The 23,281-nt window shown below is 34.0% G+C and overlaps 1 protein-coding gene across 14 annotated transcripts in view; it reads right to left on the bottom strand.

The window, feature by feature from the left end:
* LOC135214456 (sodium/calcium exchanger Calx-like) overlaps positions 1-23,281 on the bottom strand; it is a 256,399-nt gene that overhangs the window by 36,475 nt on the left and 196,643 nt on the right. For 5 of the 14 annotated variants that reach the window (XM_064248769.1, XM_064248767.1, XM_064248764.1 and 2 more), the window contains 4 exons: positions 18,027-18,107; positions 16,233-16,368; positions 12,797-12,905; positions 10,348-10,401 (listed from right to left, as the gene is read on the bottom strand). In XM_064248769.1, the coding sequence (XP_064104839.1) occupies positions 10,348-10,401; positions 12,797-12,905; positions 16,233-16,368; positions 18,027-18,107 (380 nt within the window). Of the gene's footprint in view, positions 1-3,221; positions 3,246-10,347; positions 10,402-12,796; positions 12,906-16,232; positions 16,369-18,026; positions 18,108-23,281 lie in introns of all 14 variants that reach the window. The other 9 variants (XM_064248776.1, XM_064248774.1, XM_064248772.1 and 6 more) reach the window with 4 other exon arrangements.

A 23,281-nucleotide genomic window follows, 5' to 3' on the forward strand; every position in this document is an offset into this window, starting at 1 on the left:
GAAAAGGTAATACTGTACTGCAATACAAACATTATACATACATACTTTAATTTATGAAAGGAAAAATCATCTCTTGCACTGTAATGCCTTAAAGATTAAAAGCCCCATCATTTGAAATCTTCAAACTAATTGAAAGGTGAGTTTAGTTTGCAGGCTTCAACTGTATCAGTTCAAATGATAATGAAATACATTTAAGGCACAAATAACAATTGTACTGTGCAATGAAAGTTTTATTTTAATTATCAATTTTATAAGTTCAACAATACATATATCATTGTAATGGAAAAGTTGATAAAAAAATTTTTTTTATTGTATTTGCCATTTTAATTTCTAAGCTATCTTAGAGTATGAGGAAATTGGTGTTAAAATTATTTCAAGTCAAGTCCAAAACTCAGTATCTAAGGGTACTCAGTAGCAATGTAAACAGACAAAACGAAAAAATGAGCAATGTCAAAATTGCACACCAAAACTTGTAAGCTACACCTCGATTACAACAGCAAGATGTAAGATTGTAAATATACTAAGAGTTAGTACTGTTTATAATTCTTATATCAACAAGAGTTTTTATTTATGATTATAAAAAAAATTAGCAAATTTAAAAGTATTGCAAGGGACTGATTTTGATATAAAATAATATACGTATTTAAGTTACTTTATTCTTTTCACCTTTTATTAGTTTTTGATAGCAGCAACTTTCACACAAGTGAAAAATTACCAAGGCAGTGTTTATTACTATATCCTTAAAAATTACCCATATTACATCTTTAACATCTTCAAAAACACTAAAGAAATTCAAAAAGTCATGCCAATTTCACTTCAACAAAAAATTAACATGCAGTTCATGCAACAAGCCTTGGCACTTCAAACAAGAATATACCCAGTACCAAACAGAAATACATATAAATTTCAAATAAAAGAAAAAAATACATAATATATTATAATCCTGTAAAGGGGAGATTTATAATACAAACTGACATTGAAGGCTACAAAGCAAATCTATGACCTAACCACGTAGGCATTTAAGGCATCTATGCTATGAATCTACACAACTGTTCCTGTCAATATTCACTGATATGACAACACTTACCAGTTGTAACATTTTACTACACACCGAAATAGCTAATCAAATGCTAAGCACTAACCTACCATGCTTTTGTGCATGATTTACTGTGACAGATTTTTTTCAGGGAAAAGAAAGGTGAGTTGAAGGGAAGAAATGCAGAAAAATGTCTCAACCCTCACTGTTTTAAGAATTAATGAGTCAAAGAAATGGGACACAGGGCCTGCCACCTAATCCTGAAAAATTAAAATGTGGTGGAAAGTGAACTCCATCAGTTACTCATAAATGGAACAACTCCAGAACTCAAAAATATCATATTAAGATCCTGAAAGATGAGAAATAAATAAATACTGTATTGCTGATTTTATCACAAACTATACTTGACAACAGCAGACCTTTCCCTTTGCAAAACAAAAAAAGAATTATACATCACAGCTGAAAAATAATTAGATACTAAATAACGCTTTCCTTTGATATTCTTTTCATGCACTGTTTTCTCTCTTCATTTTACTACCACCCACTACTACTATAGTGAAGAGTACTTCATCTTTCAGCCCAACAACTACAAAGATATATAACTCAATAGTATGCTCAATTCTAAGTTCTTAAACTAATTTTTCTTACAGAATACGTAGCACAAATGTTGATTTACGGGGCAACTTGAAGTGAAACAGACTACTTAAGATACTTTATTTTAATTTTTCACTTCTCATCAATGATAAGACTATAAAATAAAGCCAATTATACTAATTGCAATGTTATAAAATGTGATACAATATTAGTAGTATTTACTAAATACAAGATCCAGAGACCGCATTGTAACATCCTTTAAAGTACAGGATGTTACAATGCTAACTCTTATTGCTTTTAAAAGTAAACCAGACTAGGTATAGTATTAAAAAAAAACTGTAGTTTCAAGAACAGAACAGGATGTCTCAAGAATGTTTGTTCATAATGTATCACTTTTATCATGTCAAGAATAAAAAAATAAAGCCAATTATACTAATTGCAATGTTACAAAATGTGATACAATATCAGTAGTATTTACTAGATACGAGATCCAGAGACCACTGGTTTAGTACTGCATACTATGTACTAATGTGTTTAATTTAGCTGTAAAGTACAGGATGTAACGGTGCTAACTGCTATTGCTTTTAAAAGTAAACCAGACCAGCTATAGTATTTTTTAAAAATTTAGCTTCAAGAACAGAACAGGATGTCTCGAGAATGTTCGTTCATAATGCATCACTTTGATCATGTCAAGCATTGCAAGTAAACTTCAGATTGTCCATGACAAAAACATTTAGGAAATACCGGGTAAAAGACTGAACATTGCCTAAACTCTGCCATATGAAAGCGAAAATAAGCATCTAGTATTCAAAATACAATTTTTCTATCCCTACTGTATTTCTTTTGAGTGAGACTCAATACAAATTGCAACAGTTCATGCAGTCTTTTACAAAAGTCTGTCATTATATCATGCTAGTATTCACTATAAATAAAAAAGTTATTAAAACTTTAATTCCCAAAAGGTGATAACAGAAAGTTTTTCATTAAGTCCTAAATCTTTCCAAGAAATAAATACAGAAAAAGAAATACTCCGCTATAGTTTTCACAGAAGATATAAAGACTCTATGAAAAAATACACAAGTTCTTATGTGTGCTAACCAGGAAACAAAATGAATTACAGTAATTTGGTAAAGACACTAACTAATAAAAAAAAAATTTGATTTATGATAGTTTTTTGTCATTCCTAGTTAAGATGCTATCTCTGATTATTGGATCGCGAAAATATTAGTGAAATGTAGGCTCTTATCAGCTTTATGGTGAGCCAACTCGTGTAGAACTCTCTCAACAACTTTCTTTACAAGTAAAGAGAGATAAGTGAAGGGTATCCAAAAGTAAATTACCGTAGTTCTTACACATTTCACAAAGATGTGGTACAGTCAGGAGAGGAAAAATTGTTCAGTAAAGCATTTAAAAGGTTACAAAGAAATATGTACATGTATACATATATAATATATATAATAGAATATACAATAAGCGTAAAAGCCAGTTAATATGCTATTATTTCTAAGTCTCAGAAAGAGAGAAAAGCATTTACTGTTTTAAAGAAATCATGTTTTAATAATTACAGAAATGCAATTCTTTGTGTACTTACGGAGTGCAGATACTGAGAAAGTCTCTGTAAAACAAAGTCAAGCCACTCTCATACAGTCAAGTACTACACAGTAAAAAGAAATACTTTACTATTATCTAAAGTTATTAAGAATTGAATAGTGACAAAAATGTGTGTCTTTGATAGCAATAGGGACTTTCAAGTTTAGTATATGTGAAGGATGCACTAACAGAAATAATAGTTTAGTCTTTAGCCTGCATAAATCCTAGTCTAGATAGTTTTCTGCATGGCATGTTCTTTTCTGCTACTTTTTACAGCATTTTCAGTTTCCAAAAGAGTTAAGCTTATAGTAAGGACTTCCAACAGCATGCTTCATTTATACTATACTTGTGTGGAAAAGAAAAGGAGTCCTTATAACCAAAAGAATTGCTGACAGGAATAGACTAGATAAAGGGAATGAGAAACTAGTGATTAAACTTTTGACCCTCATTAAGCCAAAAATTAATGCAGTGATTGAGTTAGAGAGAAACCTGCATTCTGTGATAGTTTTAAACAGTGAGACTTCATTTAAAAAATTAATTCTATCATATGTAATGAAGATCTGCAGGTGCAAAAAGATATTCATATTCAACAAAAAGCTTGGAAGCCAAGATGTGACATATATGACATATAGTATTTCTAGATTATGAGTTACCAGAAAGCTTGAATTTTTTTGTTTTCCATTATTTAGTGTTATGTTCCTAAAAGGTTAACACATTTTCAACTTTCACTTTCTTGAATGGAAAATTTCAAATAAAAGGTTATATAATTCCTTCACCTATATAAAAGCAGCCGTCTCTATATGAGAGATATTGGTACTATTTAATATGCAGATACTTCATGACAGATGTTCCCTTTGGTTATCCTTGACGTACTTACAGCTGACTTGTTTTTGTTGCAATGGTAATTGAACCACAGCAGCCAAATTAACTCTCCTTAGCATATCAAACAATTCAGTCTTTACTTGTAGTCCTCATTTTATTTTGTTTCTTGGAAGCCCTTTCCAATTCATTATGCTTCAAACCTAAGATAATGGTATTCAATGGTTACTACGCTAAGGACACTGAAAGTTGTAAGAAATTTTAAATCTCTGCCAAAGCAATATGTGAGTTGTAACTTTTTACAGATGTTTACTTTTCAAAATAAATTTATGTATATTTAGGAGGAAAAAACAAATACTATAATGCTATTATAATTATATTCTATGCATTTTTTAGCTCTAAATATCTTTGTATTTCCTAAGCTGCATCCATCATCTAGAGTTTTCTGCAGTATGCCACAAAACTTCCAAAAATATCCTTACGTTATAATTCATGATTGAACATTAAATGGAAAAAACACTAATTTCAACATATAACTCTTATTTTTTCATAAAAATATTCTACAACAATAAAATGAAAGGGATTTGTATTGGTTTCTGACAGTTTTTTTTATGTATGAATATAACACGGATAAAAATATGTTGCATGCTTAAGAAAATGTGTTACTAAACATGATGGATGCAGCTTAGGAAATACACAGACATTCAGAGCTCAGAAATGCATAGAATATAATTACGTATAATAGCATTATAACATCTGTTATTTCCTAAATACATATACATAAATTTATTTTGAAAAGTAAACATTTGTAAAAAGTTACGGGCAGGGAAAAAAACTACCGCACAAATGGACCTACATGCTATATATTTAAGGAACACAAAAGTTTGGTAACTTAAATCACATGTTGCTTTGGCAGGTATCACTTCATCTATTACGTCTCTTAACATCTTAAGAGTTGTAAATTTTGAAATATACCATTGTGAAGCATAATGAATTTGAAAGTGCTTCTACGAGCATATCAAATAAATCAGCCGGCAAAGGCTGATTTATTTGATATGCTAAGAAGAGTTAATTTGGCTGCTGTGGTTGACTGCCGCTGCAGCAAAAAACAAGTCATGCATAATGTACATCAAGAAAAACCAAAGCTAACATTTGCCATGAAGTATCTGCATGTGTACTGCATTAAATAACAATATCTTTTATATCAAAATCATTGCTTTTTTGAGGGTATAGGAATTTTATACAAAGGCCCTTACTGTAGACTGCCTAAAAATAAGAAGCTTATTATATAGTTTAACCAATAGGAAAGGCAATGTCCTATATAGGAAAGATGAGCCATCTGAATCTATTGTTTTAAATCCCAGCGTATGCTTGTTTGTGACAACTACTACAGGAGAGGAAGCCTCTGCTGACCAGAGAAACAGTTAATGAATTTCCATGAACTTGTTTGAGGGGAGATGAACCAACACAGGTATTTGACAAAAATGAAGTTGCTCTTCACTAGAAGAAAATTTCACAAGTGATATTTATCAACAACAAAGAGAATGTCCACTAAGCTTTAAAGAAGCAGGAGATTGTGTAACTGCTGTTTTGCACAAAGACAGTCAAAGTATTTTATCAAAATAACCCTGATCTCAGGAGCCTTGTAATGAATGATAAGTTTGAGCTGCCAAGTATTTTTAATGCACAATAATTTATGGAATGGACACTCATTGTCCATGTCCCCCTAGTAGTTTCACTACTTGTTTTAGTGTCAGAAGTTTCCCTTCAAGGTCTTACTGATACTAGATGATGTCACCAGTTACCTAGAACCCCATGAACTGCACATTGAAGGTATGAACCTAGTCTATACATCCTTTTCTTCTCTACCCCAAAATAGTGTAACTGACACACTCTCTCTATCAAGGGGTGATTAAGACAACAAAAACACTATGTGCATACTTGATACCTGATATAGAAAACTGTTAATAATAGAACCTTAAAAGAGATGACATCATATGTGTTGAAGTACACCACACTGCTGATGCCCTAATGTTACTGACAGAGCAGTGAAAGCTATCAAGCCCCAGACAAATTTGTGCTAGAAGAATTTCTACCCAGAGTGTCTGAATGCATTTAGAGACTTGATGTCCACCGGAAAGGTAGGCTGATGGGTTTTGAATAAAATTTTAGACTTGGATAAAAAGAGTGGATGGTGAAGTGTCTGAGATAATGGAAGATGGGAAGCTAGAAACTTAATCAACACTGCCGACCTAAATGAGCAGGCAACTCTCAAGGTACAAGATATAATAGACAAAAAATAATAACATGAAATAAAGGACAGAGGCAGTACCAGAAAATAAGTTTTTTTCTGGACAATACTGCATTGGGTGTACATTAGTTGAGGGTTTTGGTGTACTATTTTGTGATAACCCATCTATGATAAGTGCCATTAGGGTGAAGTAACTGGCAGAGGTTTTGTTTAGATACTCATACATAGTACTACATCTACACATATGGAAATCACAAGGTATGTTCAGCGGAAACACCCAGAACCTCTGCCTTCCTGACTGCTTCCACCTCTATGATAACTGAAGAACCAACACCAACAAGTAACCCATCCAGCTCTACAATCCTAAGACCAACTTATAATTCTCCATGACAAACACAATACACACAAGATATCAATGATGAAGACCCTAATTACTATCCACTTTCCACTCTTCGATTCAGTAACTGTAATGCCATACTTATAGTTAGTAAACATCAGAATACTGTATAGTATGTACATTTAATGCCATATATAGTTAATAAACATTAGAATACTGTGTAGTACATAGTCATTTGGTTGATAATCATCAGTAAATATTACACAGTCAGTTCCTTGCATGTTTAAAGTCTCATAGCTGCAGGGCAAGAAGTGTGTGTGTTATGTGCGTTTGTATCAGGCCAGTCATAATTGTCATAATTTTTTATCATCATCCTGTAAAATACATTGATGCAATGTGGAAGTGATTAGCTTATCTATAAGTCGATCAGAATTTTTGACTCAAAATTTTTTCCAATTCAATTGTTCCTTGCATTTATTTACTGTTCTGTATTTATTTATTTTTACACTCACAATTTGCTCAACAATAGTGTTTATGTCAATAAAGTTTTGCTGGGCCAAAAGGTTTATGGTATTAAAGATGAAAGGCTTTGCTAGAACTATAAATAATTAGGAGATTTAGCACCCATTCACCCTCCCCTCCTTCCACATGCCTCTAACTATTGTGAATGGCAGGGAACAAGTGTTTTTCAATAAGTAGCATGTGCAATGAGGTTCATCTCATGAGACAAAAAAAACTTCATTTTCATTGGCAGTAGTATATTAAAATTATAGTAAAGATGAAATCAGATAAGGATCAAAAGATAAGGTAATAAATTCAAACAACATAGGTTCCTGGCTGATGTTAATCAAACAGGACATAAACAAGAGAGATCATCTATCAATTAACAAGAGAGACCATCTATCAGTCTCAAAAAAATATGTCATATGCAAAACTTGGGTCCAATTACATAACCATCAGTTCTAAATCATTGTGGTACATAGCATTTCACAGTCATAAAGAAAACACCCCCCTATGGGACTATGGGGTGCACTGTAGGCAATGCTAAAGGGTTCTTGCAGTGTCCCTTAGGCCCTAAATGGATCCATATTTAAGCTTTGCTTTACCTCCATTCCAGTTGCCTTCCTTCAGGCTTGCTGTCAAACCTCTCTCTAACTATTACTTCTTAATGCAACTGTGGCATTTTCTCCTATTTCTACCTTTAGATCTTTACACTTCATCTCCAAGTTTATTCTCTGAACCTTTGTATCTTGCTCTTTAACAAACTCTCTCTCTCTCTCTCTCTCTCCTTCCCTCCTTTCGCTTCTCTCTCTCTACTCTCTCTCTTCTCTCTCTCTATAACTTTACTGTTATAAGCACAGAATGGTCAAAAGGGCCCCATTAGTACTTGGCTTTGGCAGCATGAATTTCATTAAATCGATAGAGAACTCACAAACTCATCATGGAAGAAAAGGCAAGTGACTGTGCTATCCAGAAAGAAGGAAAGTATATCTTAGTTTAACCAGACCACTGTGCTGATTAATAGCTCTCCTAGGGCTGGCCCGAATAATGAGATATTTTTAAGCGGCCAGGAACCAACTGGTTACCTAGCAACTGGACCTACAGCTTATTGTGGGATCCAAACCACATTATATTGAGAAATTAATTTCTAATCACCAGAAATAAATTCCTCTTATTCCACGTTGGCAGAGCAGGGAACAAACTTTGGACCGCCGAAATGGTAAGGGAACATGTTAACCACTCATCTAATGAGGAACTGTGCTACCCAGAGATTCGCTCTATCTTCTCTTCATAGAAAAAACACAAACTTTTGTAGCGCTAAAAATTTGTCCATTCCTCTGTGTTACAGTAACAAAATTTCTCTTTGCAGTTATTTTCTTCTTCTTGAATCAGCTGAAACATCTCGAAATTTATAAAAAAAATGGACCTTCCAAAGTATGCTGAAGGTACTAAGCACTTACAGGAAGACTTAGGTCAAATGATGGCATATTCTGTTACCCATTCAAATGGCCTTTTTATTTATTATGGGACCTGTCTGAAGGACTTCTATTAACTTAGTTTTCTCCTTGCCTTACCAGCAATTACTGATTATATGCCAATATCACTGCATGAAAAATAAATTAACTAATATCTTGTTATTCTAGAAGGCTTCTGTACCACATAATTTTGAATAGCATAAAATATGTGAAAAATTCAAGATTATGAAGAGGATTTATAAATATCTTAACAACAATGACTAGTTTTCATGCTATGATTATAAGGAATGAGGAAGATACATCCATGGAAAAATAACAGCTGAAAAGTGGTGGAAACATTACCAGACAAATGAATCAAGTGCAATAAGTTTATAAAATACACTTACATTATAGAAAGTGTTTTATAAGAAATAGGCTACACTAAGCAATAATCATTTCATAAAGGACATGATTAGTTGTAACATCCACATATACATTGAATATTTATGCATGCTAGAACATTGGCTGCATTTGATTTCAGTACTGTATGGGGTAAACCATGAAATTTTATTAAAGGAGTCATTACCTTTTTTATTCATAACTGTTCTCTAAGTGGGTTAATTAATGAAGAAATTCTCTTGAATTCCATGACTCAATTTGCAGTAGCAAGTATAAAAAACTTTTTGCTTGCTTTGGAGACAGTAATATTTCAACATAAAAAACTGATCCATCACTAAAATTCTACTGAGAAAACCTTTTTTTTATTTTTTTCAGGCTGTAACTTCATTTAACATCTGTTTAAGATGTCCGAAGTCAAGTTGATTCCTGAAGTACTACACACCTATCATTGAAAAATAGTTAAATAAAAACTTAAATAAAAACTTTAACTGACTTTGATGTTGCAGCATCCAATTCTATATTTCAATTAAAGAAGAGATAAAGAATTATGGAAATGAAGAAAATTATTAAAAAACAACAATCAACACATTATCAATAAGCATTACCCAGCAATAAGACCATTCACTTAGATGTAACATGTAAATTTGTTATAAATGCGTTACTGTAGGTAGATACAATTGCGTACTGTAAATACTAAGCATATTTATTCAAATTACCAAACTCATAAAATAGAAAGTGAATGAACTCATTACAAGCAGGGAAAGCATGTAATTGGGACTCATCCCAGGGCTTTGTACCAGCAACTCTTGTTACCCATGCTGCACACCTATCACCTAAAGGAAAGGGACAATGAGCCATGAAGTAATGAACGAAAATTTATATGGGCTTCTTGTATGTATATACTACCCGAAAAATAAAAATATGACAAAAGTGTGACATGTTATAGAAGATTACTGGGGTGATAACTGTCATAAAAATTATGTTCCTGCAAAGTTAGTACATGAAACACCTTCAATCATTTCAATAACTACTCCAAGAATTGTGGAATGCAACACAATGTTACATCAGACAGTATGTAAAATGATTAATTCAATCACAGTGATAAGCAGCAAAATATAAAACAGTAGTTAATATGGGCCACTAACTCAAAAAAATAAAAATTTAAAAGCATTACAGAGCCTCTGTAAAAATGACATGAATAAATTTATAAAATTTTGTACAGCAGCTATATATCATGTCGTTCATTAGTTCAAGGCAAAAAGGATAGAATAACATATACGATAAGAACACATATTCCCATAACCTTGCCCTAAGGCAACAAGAGCTATGCAACAGGTGTGCCCTTCTATGCAGGTGAAAAGGCTACCTGGTTAGTGCCGTCTTCTAGCATGATGAGCGTTTTCATCCTGTCCTTAGAACGCTTGAAAGGAAGACATTAGGGTGTCAAAGCACTTTAGAAGAAGTGGAAAAGAACATGAAATTCAGGAGAATGCATATAACTAGCCAGTGATCCAAGAGCATAATGCAGGTCCTTAACAAAACAGTATTTTTTACTGCTTAACAAAACAGTATTTAAAAAAAAAAATATGGTCAATAATAACTGGCGAAGACCCAAGTCTGGTTAGTTGACCTATGGCAAAAACAGCTGCCACTACAAGCACCTACATTGCAAAATTCCTAAATCCAGTCTAAGTACATTTAGTATATACTTTGCCAGTAACAATGTCAAGCTTACATCTCGAAGGTGAATGAATGATTTGACCATAAAAGTTAATGAACATACAAATCTCCTTTACAATTTTTTGATACAGTATTACTAAATTTATTTATTTACTTGTCGACTCTGCATAAATTGTCAAAAATGGTGTACAGTAATTACAACACAGTACGAGACCTCACACCAACTGCTGTAATGTGCCACAGAAATCTGTATCATCCATTACCTAATTACGTACAGAAAATTAATGGAGAGATATTTAGGTCTCGGCAGAGATGTAATACACACTACTGATACCAGAGATAGCTGATCCTCAAATTAATTTAATGTCATGTATTTGTATTTCTTTGCAATTACAGTCATTTTCACAAATAGATAATTGCATATGTGATTTCCTGAGACGAATTTCTAATCCATTAAAGCTGACACAAGCAATATTTTTTTGACAGTGCAATATATGTTCCTGATACTAAGGAAAAATTATAATTAGGGTTCCAAAAATATTAGTTGAATTAAAAAAGCTACCCACTTCCATTAGCTGAATAGGACAGGTTTCAAGGTTAGGAAATCTGAAAAGGCACATGAGGATGAAAATCTTCAATTTCTCTTGCACAGGAAACTGCAGCTTGGTCCTCAAGACCTAAATTTCTTAATCAATCAGTCAATCAATCTTGCACAGGAAGAATAGGAATGTAATGCAGAATAACATCATAACTCACATACTGCCAAAATAGATACTACATTACTTGCCTTGGCTAGCTTTGCTTCCTTCACAGATACTTATTATTTTTTAAAGGACTCCAAGAAACTTCATCATGCAACTTAACAAAGGCTTTTTTATGATAATCAAGTTGGCTGATGATCCTGATGACATATGACCATCTTGTAAGTATATTTTTTGAAAGAAAATATCACACAAGCTCACCCACATTTATATGCAAAAATGCACACGCAGTTTCCAACTGTTTTACTTGAAATATTGTAGTGTGTAAATGCTTGTGACAAAATACCATACTAATATAAAAAAAGGTGTCAAAAGTTTTCACACGTGTCAACATTTGATTACACATGTAAGACTCACTACTTTCAATTGCCAAGCCATGTCTCTTCTCAATTTCCTCTCAATATGATCATAAACCTTGTCATGCAAAAAATAAAGAAGTCTTGTCACATACAAGAATGAGAAGATAAAGAAACTCCAAAGGTAAAGGACACAATTAGAAACAGGGATGTTTCAAGGTCAGAATAAAAGGTGACACTCATGATGGAAGTCAGGAAATTTCCTGTGGTAAAATCTTTGTTATCCAAAATTTAAACACATTAACTAATGTTTGTACATACTAACACCTCAAGAAAACTTTGTTAGTTTGAAATTCAAACATATCACCCAAATAATTATACTGTATTACGATTGCTACCTCTTCAAACTATGGATTGGTTTTAATATCAAAGTATTCATGATACAACGGAATAACTTTACATGTAATACCTTGACCCACTAAACAACAAAAGAGCATAATGTTTACCATAAGATACAGTACGTACTCACAGCTGTAACTCAGTAATTGCGCATAATGTACTGTGCAGAAGAGAACAATTCATTGTATTTATAGCATCCAAGGAAATTAAAGAAAGCATTGGTGCGTTACTTGCAGGACATCAAGCAAGGTAGCTGAATACCACACTTCATACTGATCTGCATTACATTATGCACAACATTCGATTAATCATACCAACAGAGTCCACTGCTTTACTGTACTGCAATATCTTTGCAACACCAGATACCAATCTGTTCTATAAAAGCAGTACAGATTACCCCAGACAGGAAGAAATTCTTACCAATTCAGAAATCTATAAGGAGAAAAAATGAAAAACCTTTCTTATCTACTGACCCATCTGCCTTTATTTCCTGGGTAAGTAAATAAGGAGAATCAGGGCAAACTATGTTTGATGTGCTTAAAACTTATCCTTTTCAAATCTGGTCAGAAGGCTTTCAAGTATAAATAACTTTTTCATTTCATGAATTTTTTTTAGTTTATTTATATTAAAAGAAAGTATATTAAATAAAAAAACTGTTTAAAAGCAAAGGTTTCCTTACCACTTTCAGTTTTGTGGAAAGCTGCGGTTGCGTTTTACGTCCACCGGTCATGTTCCTGACAGCTCCCACTCTGTACCACATTCGAGAATGGCTCTGGGATTCCACCAACCTGAAAGATAAGACAAACTCTAAAACACTGCTTATGAAAGAAGCAGAGACAAGATAAGATGCCCATACACTTACAAAGTCATAATGATGATGGCTTCTGTGTAGCTCACTCTACATGCACACCACCGTTTATGAAAAGATTAACTGAATGTATAAAAGATTTTCTAACAATACGACTTTTTGTTGTTATTACCATATTAATGAAAAAAAAGAACCAAAAACAACACTGCTATTACGTGTTCCTTGTCAAGAAAGGTCTTAGCCCTTGTCAAGAATGATTTATATTTTTAAATAGAGGGGAAACCATGTTAGTCATTTTATAATTACTATAAATAGTGGTTTCTTGTATTTATTATCGCATAGTAGTTTTACCATGGCTTTACCCTCTCAATTCTAACTTTTTCCTTACGAACATAGAAAGTTTTTAATTCACTTAATACCTTCTTATACAAACTACTCTGGGTAAGCAAGTTGCAAGTCAACAATTTTAGTGTTAACATTTTTCCTCTAAACGTTTTGGATTGCATATACCTGATGCCTTTAAAATTAAACCCAACAATAGACCAGATTTGTTTGTATAGGAAGGTATTAAAAAAGCTAAATAAATATCCTATGATTGAAAAAAAATAACAAAAGCCCTAGCAAATTAAAATATAATTACTACTGTAATATGATTTCACATTTTATTTGAACAATGCAGTTATGAAGAAATACAAATGCAGTAATAAAAGTAAAGAAAATAAAGAAGAAAACAGCCCTCTAGTTTATATTATTCCGTGAGAGGGTGTGATTTTTCTTACATGAGGAAGACTGGGTGAAAACTAGATGTGTGTGAAAAGGAGCACAAAAGAACAGTAAACATACAAGTACACTGTTTGGATAAAAAAATCATAGGATGAATTTCGAAGCAATATACAGAAGCAATTACTGCACAAAAATGTAGAGTAATCAAATGGACACATTAAACTCACTACCAACGATATTGGGAAACAAAATATTTGGCCGCCCAGATAACATCAACAAAAAGTTGGTTATAAAGGACTTGGTTAAAAGAGGCATAGCACAGATCAAGAACTGTGAGAGAATGATTACTGAAAATTCCCGGATTGAAATAAGGCAAATGATTAGCCGGGATGAGATTAACAGCTGGAAGATATATATGGACTGCTAACTAAACTGAAAATCACATCGCAATGACATTGAAGATATCAGCAGGAAATGTTGTTAGATAAGAGCAATATTGTGTAACAGAGAGAAAATAGAAATAAAAATTAAACTTTGTGTCTTATTATCACTGTTCATAATGTCCATAAGACATCTAGTTTTTTCCCTGTCTCCCTCATGTAAGAAAAGTCACACCCTCTCACGGAATAATATAAAAACTAGAGGGCCGTTTTCTTCTTTATTTTCTTTACTTTTATTGCTGCTTATGTATTTCTTCATAACTGTATTGTTGAAATAAAATGTGAAATTGTTGTTATTGTTCATAATGTCCAGTTGCAACGCCAGCAAGAACTAATTAATCAATCAATTAATCATAATGTCTACATATTTATAGATTTGTCAAAATAAACCATTAACTTGCCAAGATATTTCCCGATAACAGAATGCTCTGGTGTCAAAATCCCAAGGGAAACACAAAAATGCAGTTGAGCCCCGGTATTCGTGGGGGGGGGGGGGGTGCACCACAGCCCCAGCAATTAGCTTAAAGCTGAGAATACTTGACACCCCTCGAAAAACACGTACACATAACTGCCTATTGCGATAGTTCCAAAAAAAAATACTTATATGTGCCTGAGTATTTTAATAGTTTTATCACAAAAATTGCATTTAGTCATGAGAATGATATTAAAGTACAGTAATTAGTGAATATTTCTCTACGAAAAATGCGCGAATAGGCGAGTTTTTCACGAATTATGTGTAATATATACGTTCCCCAGGAAAACTAGAGAATACGTGAAACAGCCCATCTAGAACATCAAATAGGCTGTACAGTTATAATAAATAAAGACAAACAGAAAGTAAATAAACTTTGAGAATCAAGGGAGAAAAAAAAGACTTGGCACTTTAGAAGTGGAAGTATAGTATAGGATGTTCATTAACAATTACCGATGACAGTAATGAAATAAAGTTCAGAAAGATATATCCACAATATGTGGCACTAAGCAATGACTGATATAATAAGGGCGATGACTGGAAACTTTAAAAGTATTATTATTTCACTACAACAAGATAAGTAAAATTTTCTGTCATTGGCTTAAAAAAAAATCTTAATCCAATATCAAAGATATGTTAGTAAAAAAGTGATCTCTTCCTCATTTTTAAAACTTTTCTTATAATAATGAAACTTTCATTTATTTCCATCATCATAGTACCAATGTACCTGGGTACTAGAGTTAAAGCACCAATTTGGCAAAAGGATACAGTTCATTTATGAACTTGAAGATTCTGGTGCGAGTGACAGTGAGTCACAACAATGACCAAGAAGCCAGCACAGTGAGTGAGTGAGTGAAGAGTGAGATCATCTTATTATCATTTAATTCTCATACAAGGTACGTGAACGAAATCATCTATAATACAGGTGAAAAACTTCGTGGGGGGTCATGATATACTGCAATTGCAATGCCAGTGAAAGGATGGGAGGTTTACAGTCTGTCATGATGCCCCTCTATATTACTGCAGGATTGTGTCTACTTGCAGAACACAGCTCTTAAGCATATAAATTCGGATACTCCTCAGTACTGGAATATGAAGTTGAAAACAGTGACTGACTCTGCGAGTTGAACTTTCATGATAATTACAAGTGCTATTACTGTACAAAAATCTGTTTCCGATACCCTAAGAATCGTTTGGGCTCCTTTAAGAAATGAAGGCAACTCAGGAAGCAAAATATCATATTTCTTAGAGGTGCTGGGGAACTGGAAGGTAAATATCATCAATCTTTGTGTAGATGGATCAAAGTTATTGAGCATCTCAAGCAGTTTCAAGGGACATCAAGAGATAATGCAAGGTCTTATGACAATAGTTTTGAAAAGTATATATATTGGGATTTTGAAAAAAAAAATTTTTGAAGCAGGTTAAGTCATTCCTTCTGTAAATGGAATATTAGTGAACCCTCCCATATTGTTTTTTACAGGTGAATACAGCACAGTACTCATCAGTGCCTTTTTTATGCACTTCGTGTTTTACAAGTCATACTTCTCTACACATTTTGTAAGGTTTCAGGAAATATCAAGATACTTTGGTAGGTATGTACAGTATTAGAGAAATAGTTTTTTCTGCTTTCCTTTTACTCATCCTTCTAAAACCACTATAAAAAAAAACTTACTTTGAAGCGGCCAGAATAGCAGCATCTTCATCAGTAAGACCTGGATAGTTCTTGACTTCTTTGATGAAGGCCACAAGTCCATCTCTGTCCAGGCGACCATCTCGGAAATATTGACGATCCCTCAGAAATTTGTCAGCTGTTCAAAGAGAATGTTTAAGGAAAATCAATCTTTGCAGTTTCATGACTGGAGAGAGTATTGTTAAAATCCAACACAAGATACAAATCATTTTTCCTGAGGACTCAAAAGACAAAATATGATATAGTGTGTTATGTTACACTTAGTGGAATTTGTCTACATAGCATAAACGAGTCATTTTAAAAGCTACATGATTGCAATGATAATTAATTACAATAAAATTTTACAGACTAACAAACACATTATGATTTTTTTATTAACTAAACATGGTACCATTTCATAAACTGCTAAAGTAGGTGTGAAATTTAAGTAGGAAACTAACTTTTGACAGCACCTTATTACTGAAAATATTTAAATTACAGCAAAAACATTAATAGCACTACATAAGTTTTAGCAAACAGCAGTTTTAAACTGTTACTTAAACCTTTAACCAATATTATTATATACAAGTAACTACACATGCAAACAATAATGGGTTGCTAGAGCAAATACATCAGTACATCATAGATGCAGTGATATACATGTATACTGAACATATAGTGATACATGACATATACTTTAACATCTATAATGAGCAGTCTCATATAAAGCCATTCTTTGATGAAATCATGAAATACTCCAAACAAAATTTCAACTCTGCAACATAACGGAATGGGAAAAGAATATTTCTTAAGGCATAAGAAATATAGCAAGCCAAATTTAGCACTTAGAATTTAATGACACATCCAAAATAAAAATGATTATTTTGATCCATATTTCTCAAGTTCTCAAGAGATGGTTAATTTAATTGAGGGGCACTTGTTCCTCGGCAATTTCAAAACAAATTAGGCACAAATAGTGGCCTACATCTCTATTTTTTCAGGCTCTAATTTTCTCAAGTACACTTTTCATCAAGAGACTGCTAAACTGCACCGGAAGTCAAAATGTTTGTTAATTTACTAATAAATGATATTAGATCACATGGAACACCTACTCTTACAAACCCTTCACTGACATCATGAAATCTTAACAGTATTTACAAAATCTGAAGACCTGTCATGTACGAAGTGAAAAGCTATAGTGGTTTCATCTGAATCTGAACCTAAGAAACAAGCCACTCCAACGGGATATTATGCAGATGGCTGATGTCCCTTGACAGTCATTTAAATGCACTACTGGTAATTCTCCACCAGGTGGAAACATATCATCAAGAGGGCATGGCCTGCTTCCTAGCTTGAGATTAAATACTGTTACACATCTCCAATGTAGGTTGAGAATGCATTTGAAAACCAGTAAAATGTACATTTTTTTTTTTTTTTACAAAATGAGATTCCATGACAATAAATACCCATACAAATGAGATGCAGTTCTCTATTGCCGTATTCTTAAAAACTGGATAGCATCAGACTCAACCCATACTGATTCGCACACCAAACAGGAACTTGGGAAGCTATGAGGATGTTTTTATAGAGAGTTAGCACCTAGTTGTGAAAACTAAACAACACAGTTGGAGGAATACATGGGGAGACTATCTAGAGAACTTGGCCTCTCTTAGTACATAAGCACAGTTCCAACTACAGTGCCTTTCTTGGAATCCTGATCCACTCTTGTGGTCAGTCTAACAAATTACGGTGTGGTATGCCTGGGACTTCTAAAGGGATGTCAAACCAGACACTTACCATTGGACTCTGATCTCAATTCGAGGCCACAGAGCTTCAGAATCTTCCCACAACATGAGGAAGAGTTGGGATTTACTGTATCTGGAAGCATACACGCATCATTGGTGTCACTCATTACCAGGATTTTTAATCAATGAAGAACTACATAGCACGAGTTGGTCTTAGACTTCACATACGATTACACAGGTACAGTTTCTATAGCAGAAATTATGTCTGCGTGTGAAATTTAATGAACTTACAGGAAATGGGTTCCCTTGAGAGAGCCTTAATCGTCTGTTTATGATGAATCTCAACTTTAACTGCCAATCTTCTAATACACTAAACAGAAAAGATTTCAGGGCAGACAAAATGGAAACGTTAAATCTACGTCATCTAGAAAAATAGGAACTGTTCACATTTTCAACATTTGACAAAGAACTCCGTGGAAGCGGAAGAGGGATGGGCCTGCCGTCAGTGTAATGAATATTCAAAAAAATTCTTCGACAAGTAAAAAGGCAAAATGAAATAATTCAAATTGATGTTATAGGTGGCCCATGTATGTTAAGATAGGGTATAGTGATATAATAGTAATGCATATAGTATTTATATATACCCCTACATTAATGTGGTTTTAAATCCATATGCACACAAACTAGATATATATATATATATATATATATATATATATATATATATATATATATATATATATATATATATATTTCTTTCTGACTCACATCAGGATCAAACTCAGGTCTTTCAATTGAAAGGCAAGGTCACTACCAACCTGACCAAACAAGTCATAAAATTTGGAACTCATGTACAGATATATATATATATATATATATATATATATATATATATATATATATATATATATATATATCGCGTGTGTGTGTGTGTATTATTAACAGGTGCAGTGAATGCGGTATCAAACGACATTTATAGCTTAATGTTGGTGAATAAATAATATTACGGTGTATGTGATAAAAAATTCATATATATATATATAATATATATATATATATATATAATATATATATATATGATATAGTTTCGAATGTAAAAGCACGAGTAATATTTCCTTCTACAGTGAGTGATACGATTACAGAGGTTATATTTTAGGTCAAGTGTGTGCGTTGGGTTGTGTATGTTTCGTTGGAGAGTGAGATAGAGAGAGCTACTTCTCAACACTTGTCAGTAGAGATTGGAGACGAGAGCAGAAATGAGCACATAAAATTGAATCCAATTAGCATACAAACATTGTAAACAACTCTCTCTCTCTCTCTCTCTCTCTCTCTTCCAGGGAGAGAATGAGTGCTATGCCGAGCCGGGTCTCAGCGGTCGTAACACGGCAATAAAACATCTAGAACTCTTGAAAAACACGATTGCACGTCTATCTTTCTTTGCGTGTTTCCCCTATTGCCAGGACAGACTCGTCCTTACAATCTAGTATAATTACTCTCTCTCTCTCTCTCTCTCTCTCTCTCTCTCTCTCTCTCTCTCTCTCTCTCTCTCTCTCTCTCTCTCCTTCCCCCCGGATTTTTCACACGCAGATTCATGAGGCGCAGTCTGTGAAAGAGCATATGAAAAGTGACTGGATTAAACAAAAACGAAAGAGGAATAAAAAAGAAATATTCCCAAGCGTCAATTGCTAAATGGAATGGAAAAACAGAGTCGTAAATCCAAGAGACGCAAATAGAAAATTAAATTCCCCGTATCGCTTCCATAATGAAAAGCAAATGATTCGCTCATGCAGAGCAATAAAGGGTCGATGAAATGACTCGAGGGAGGAACTAGGTGCTTATTGGCAACTAAATCCTCTCTCTCTCTCTCTCTCTCTCTCTCTCTCTCTCTCTCTCTCTCTCTCTCTCTCTCTCACTTTACAAAGCATATAAAGCCATTCTTGTACTTATGAATTTATGCAGACTTAATACCCACATTGTCAGTACAAAGGGACTGTTTCTCCTTATGCTCCTTACACACAACATAGTAATAAGGAGACTATTTTTAATTCGTCCCTTCCCTTAATTCGAAAATACCAGATTGCACCTGCCCTATTTCATTACTGAAACTCCTTCTCTTTCAAGTATTTCACAGCATTCTCACTCATATGAAACTTGACGAATCCAAAATGAATCATTAGCAACTCTCTCAATGGTTCCTTCCGCTATATATTTTTTGACGAACTGCTTCGTTATGCTAATGCCAACATTCCATTATCTCACCTGAAGTTGTGTTCGCACTGAAATTCACCTAGACTTTCATTAACGACGGGGGAAAAAAACAAGGGCGTAAAAGCAGAATTTGCATCCCAACTTTTAATCCACTAAAATCATTTTCTTGCTAATTTCATTAGCGAGATTATCACGCAGAAGTTACTCCGAGATGTTTGCTACGCCGCGTCTAATCTCATGTCAGACGTGCTGGTAGAACCAAGGTAGTTAAATGTATATTATATATGTGTGTGTATGTATATATATATATAATTATATATATATATAATAATTATATATATATATATATATATGCATATAATTATACATAGAACTTGATGTAGAGAGAGAGAGAGATACTGCTCAGACATATCTCCAAGTGATTCGGCCTTCTCCAAATAGCGTCAGTCCGGTTTTCCCTCTGTGAAAAAGAGCCCAGAATCTTCCCCAGAATTGCGGTAACAAATGTAATATTCTCCCTGCAATTTCCTCTCATGCTGGATGAAGCCTACTTTGGTGGGCGTCCTTCCCGCTGGCCCGGATGTTATCTTGATCATAAACTACCGTTTTTTATCCACAATCTTATACGCTCTTCCACTGAATCGTATCTTGAGAGAGAGAGAGAGAGAGAAAAGCCATTCCAACTCTTAACTTATTTTCGTTCCGGAAGAGCTAAGTGACCAAATGGCACATGCTGTATTATTTGAATGCCTATTATCCTTCTGGTAGATATTTACAGATGGCTCTTGAAATCGTATTGAACGCCTCTAATTCATTCCATTAGGTCTTTTCTTACAACGCCTTTTATAACGCTAAGTGACAAATGTTTATTCTATCTATTAAACTGCATCTGCACCATCCAACAAAGTCCTAATTGTTAACATATATATATATATATATATATATATATATATATATATATATATATAATATATATATATATATATATATATATATATATATATATATATATATATATATATATATATATATATATATTTATGTGTGTGTAACATAAATTTCCTTTATAAGCGCTTAAGTAAAGTTTTCCCAAATTCCGAAAATACCCAAATTGTACCTTTTTTTTCCCCCCCCTATGTGTCTGTCACTCACGAGAGAGCTATTTCAGCATATGAGAGCCCATCCTCTTGAATTGCTGACAAAAAGTTACATCTATTGTGAATCTCCAGATTCCTTTTGTCTGTCTCAGGTAGAACGAGGGAGTTCTTCAGAATAGGAATCTTCCTCCAGAAGTCTTTGTGTTTACCAAGAAATCTGTGACAAAGGATGACAAACTTGGTTGGTCACTGGGTGCTAGAGTATCCCTTTTTTTTTCTCCAGGCGAACTTTTACAATATTGAGCAAATATACAATAAGGTAGTTGAATGAGACGAACTCTCTCTGCTATCTTTGTAGGCATGGGGCTTTTAGAACAGTGGTTCCCAAAACTGGTGGGAAAAGTCTCCCTCTTGCGGGGGGGGGGGGGGGGGGGGGGGAGGGGGGGGGGGGGGGGGGGGGAATTTGAAGCTACCAGGGGGGAAATAACTACACGACCTACTAATAAAAAAAATCTCACTAATTTAATTCTAAAGTAGAAGAGCAAACAAGTCCTTTTATTTGTAACTAACCGCTCTCTATGGCTATGCGATTAGTTGTTACTAACCGCTGTTCTCTATCCACTTTACTCTGTAACTATATGTTTATCAGTATATTTGTACATTTGAAAAATAAATTAATTAATAGTCACAGTGTGTTCTAACTACTCTTTCCCTCATATACATGAAGGGGGAAATATGGGTGGTTGAACTGGGTGCAGGGGGAAATGACAGAAAAAAAGTTTGGGAACCACTGTTTTAGAATGTCACAGATATTCAATGCTTAGGACGAAGGCAATACTTTGGGGCCAACAACATCGGATAAAAAGGAAGGGTTGTTCGTACCTCAAGAAAAGAAATGAGTTGGGGATGGGGAGGCTTTCCCAAATTTCCGAGATATGTAAGAGCATGGTACAATATCCAGTGGGTGTGTCACAGCGAGGCCCAAAAATCTAGTAGGGAGAATCTCAGCAAGTGAATCATTCCCAGACAAAACTAAAGCATATGCGTTATAACAATTATGAACGGAAACAATGCAAAGGAAACAAACCATTGGAAACGAACAAAGTTGCAGAGAAACGGAGATGCAACAAACACAATAAGTAAAAAATGCGCCAAAGTTTCTTTGGCACAAAACTTCGGCGTAAACGAGTTTTCGGTTCTGTACAGCGTAAAATGCTGTATGGGCCGCGGGCCATGAAGCTTTCAGCCACGACCCAGTGGTGGCCTGTCCATAGGTCGCCAGATGCACGATCATTGCTAACTTTGTCCTTAAAATAAAAACTACTGAAGCTACAGGGCTGCAATTTGGTATGTTTGATGACTGGAGGGTGGATGATTAGCATACCAATTGTCAGCCATCTAAGAGTCCCGATAATTCTTAAGATCTAAGGGCAGACAGAAAAAGCGCGGTCGGACAGGCAAAGCCATCTCAATAGTTTTCTTTTACAGAAAACTAGAAACATTGAAACAAGCGAGAGACCAAAGAGAAAAACGATGAATTCTTTAAAGATTTTTTTTCCAATTTCAAAATATAATCCTCCCGGGCGTCTAAGATCCCAGAGTATTGCGGGGTCTACTGTAGCACGCTTTTTTTTTATCGCTAGAAGGGAAATATGAACTTTGTTTAATGAAATTTATCAATTACTCACCTTCAGTAATAGAGTTAGTGGTAGTCTTTACGTGCATACATTCGTAACATACGAACAAAAATGCTATTCATATACAGAGAGAGAGAGAGAGAGAGACAAGAAATAACTATCGACATAAATTACACTCGAAGATTAAGATGAAGGTCTGTGACAAGAGATCTGACATCATCAAATTTTTTCAGACTAAAAGTTGAAAGGACGAGCAATCTGATGTCTTTACAAGCCCACCTCGAAGGAACAATAGGGTGAGGGCAAAAGTAGATGGCACGTACAAGAATATCCCTTTTTCTCTAGTAATATATATAATATATATA

The sequence above is a fragment of the Macrobrachium nipponense genome, chromosome 45, assembly GCF_015104395.2.
Source record: "Macrobrachium nipponense isolate FS-2020 chromosome 45, ASM1510439v2, whole genome shotgun sequence".
Taxonomy (NCBI): Eukaryota; Metazoa; Arthropoda; class Malacostraca; order Decapoda; family Palaemonidae; genus Macrobrachium; species Macrobrachium nipponense.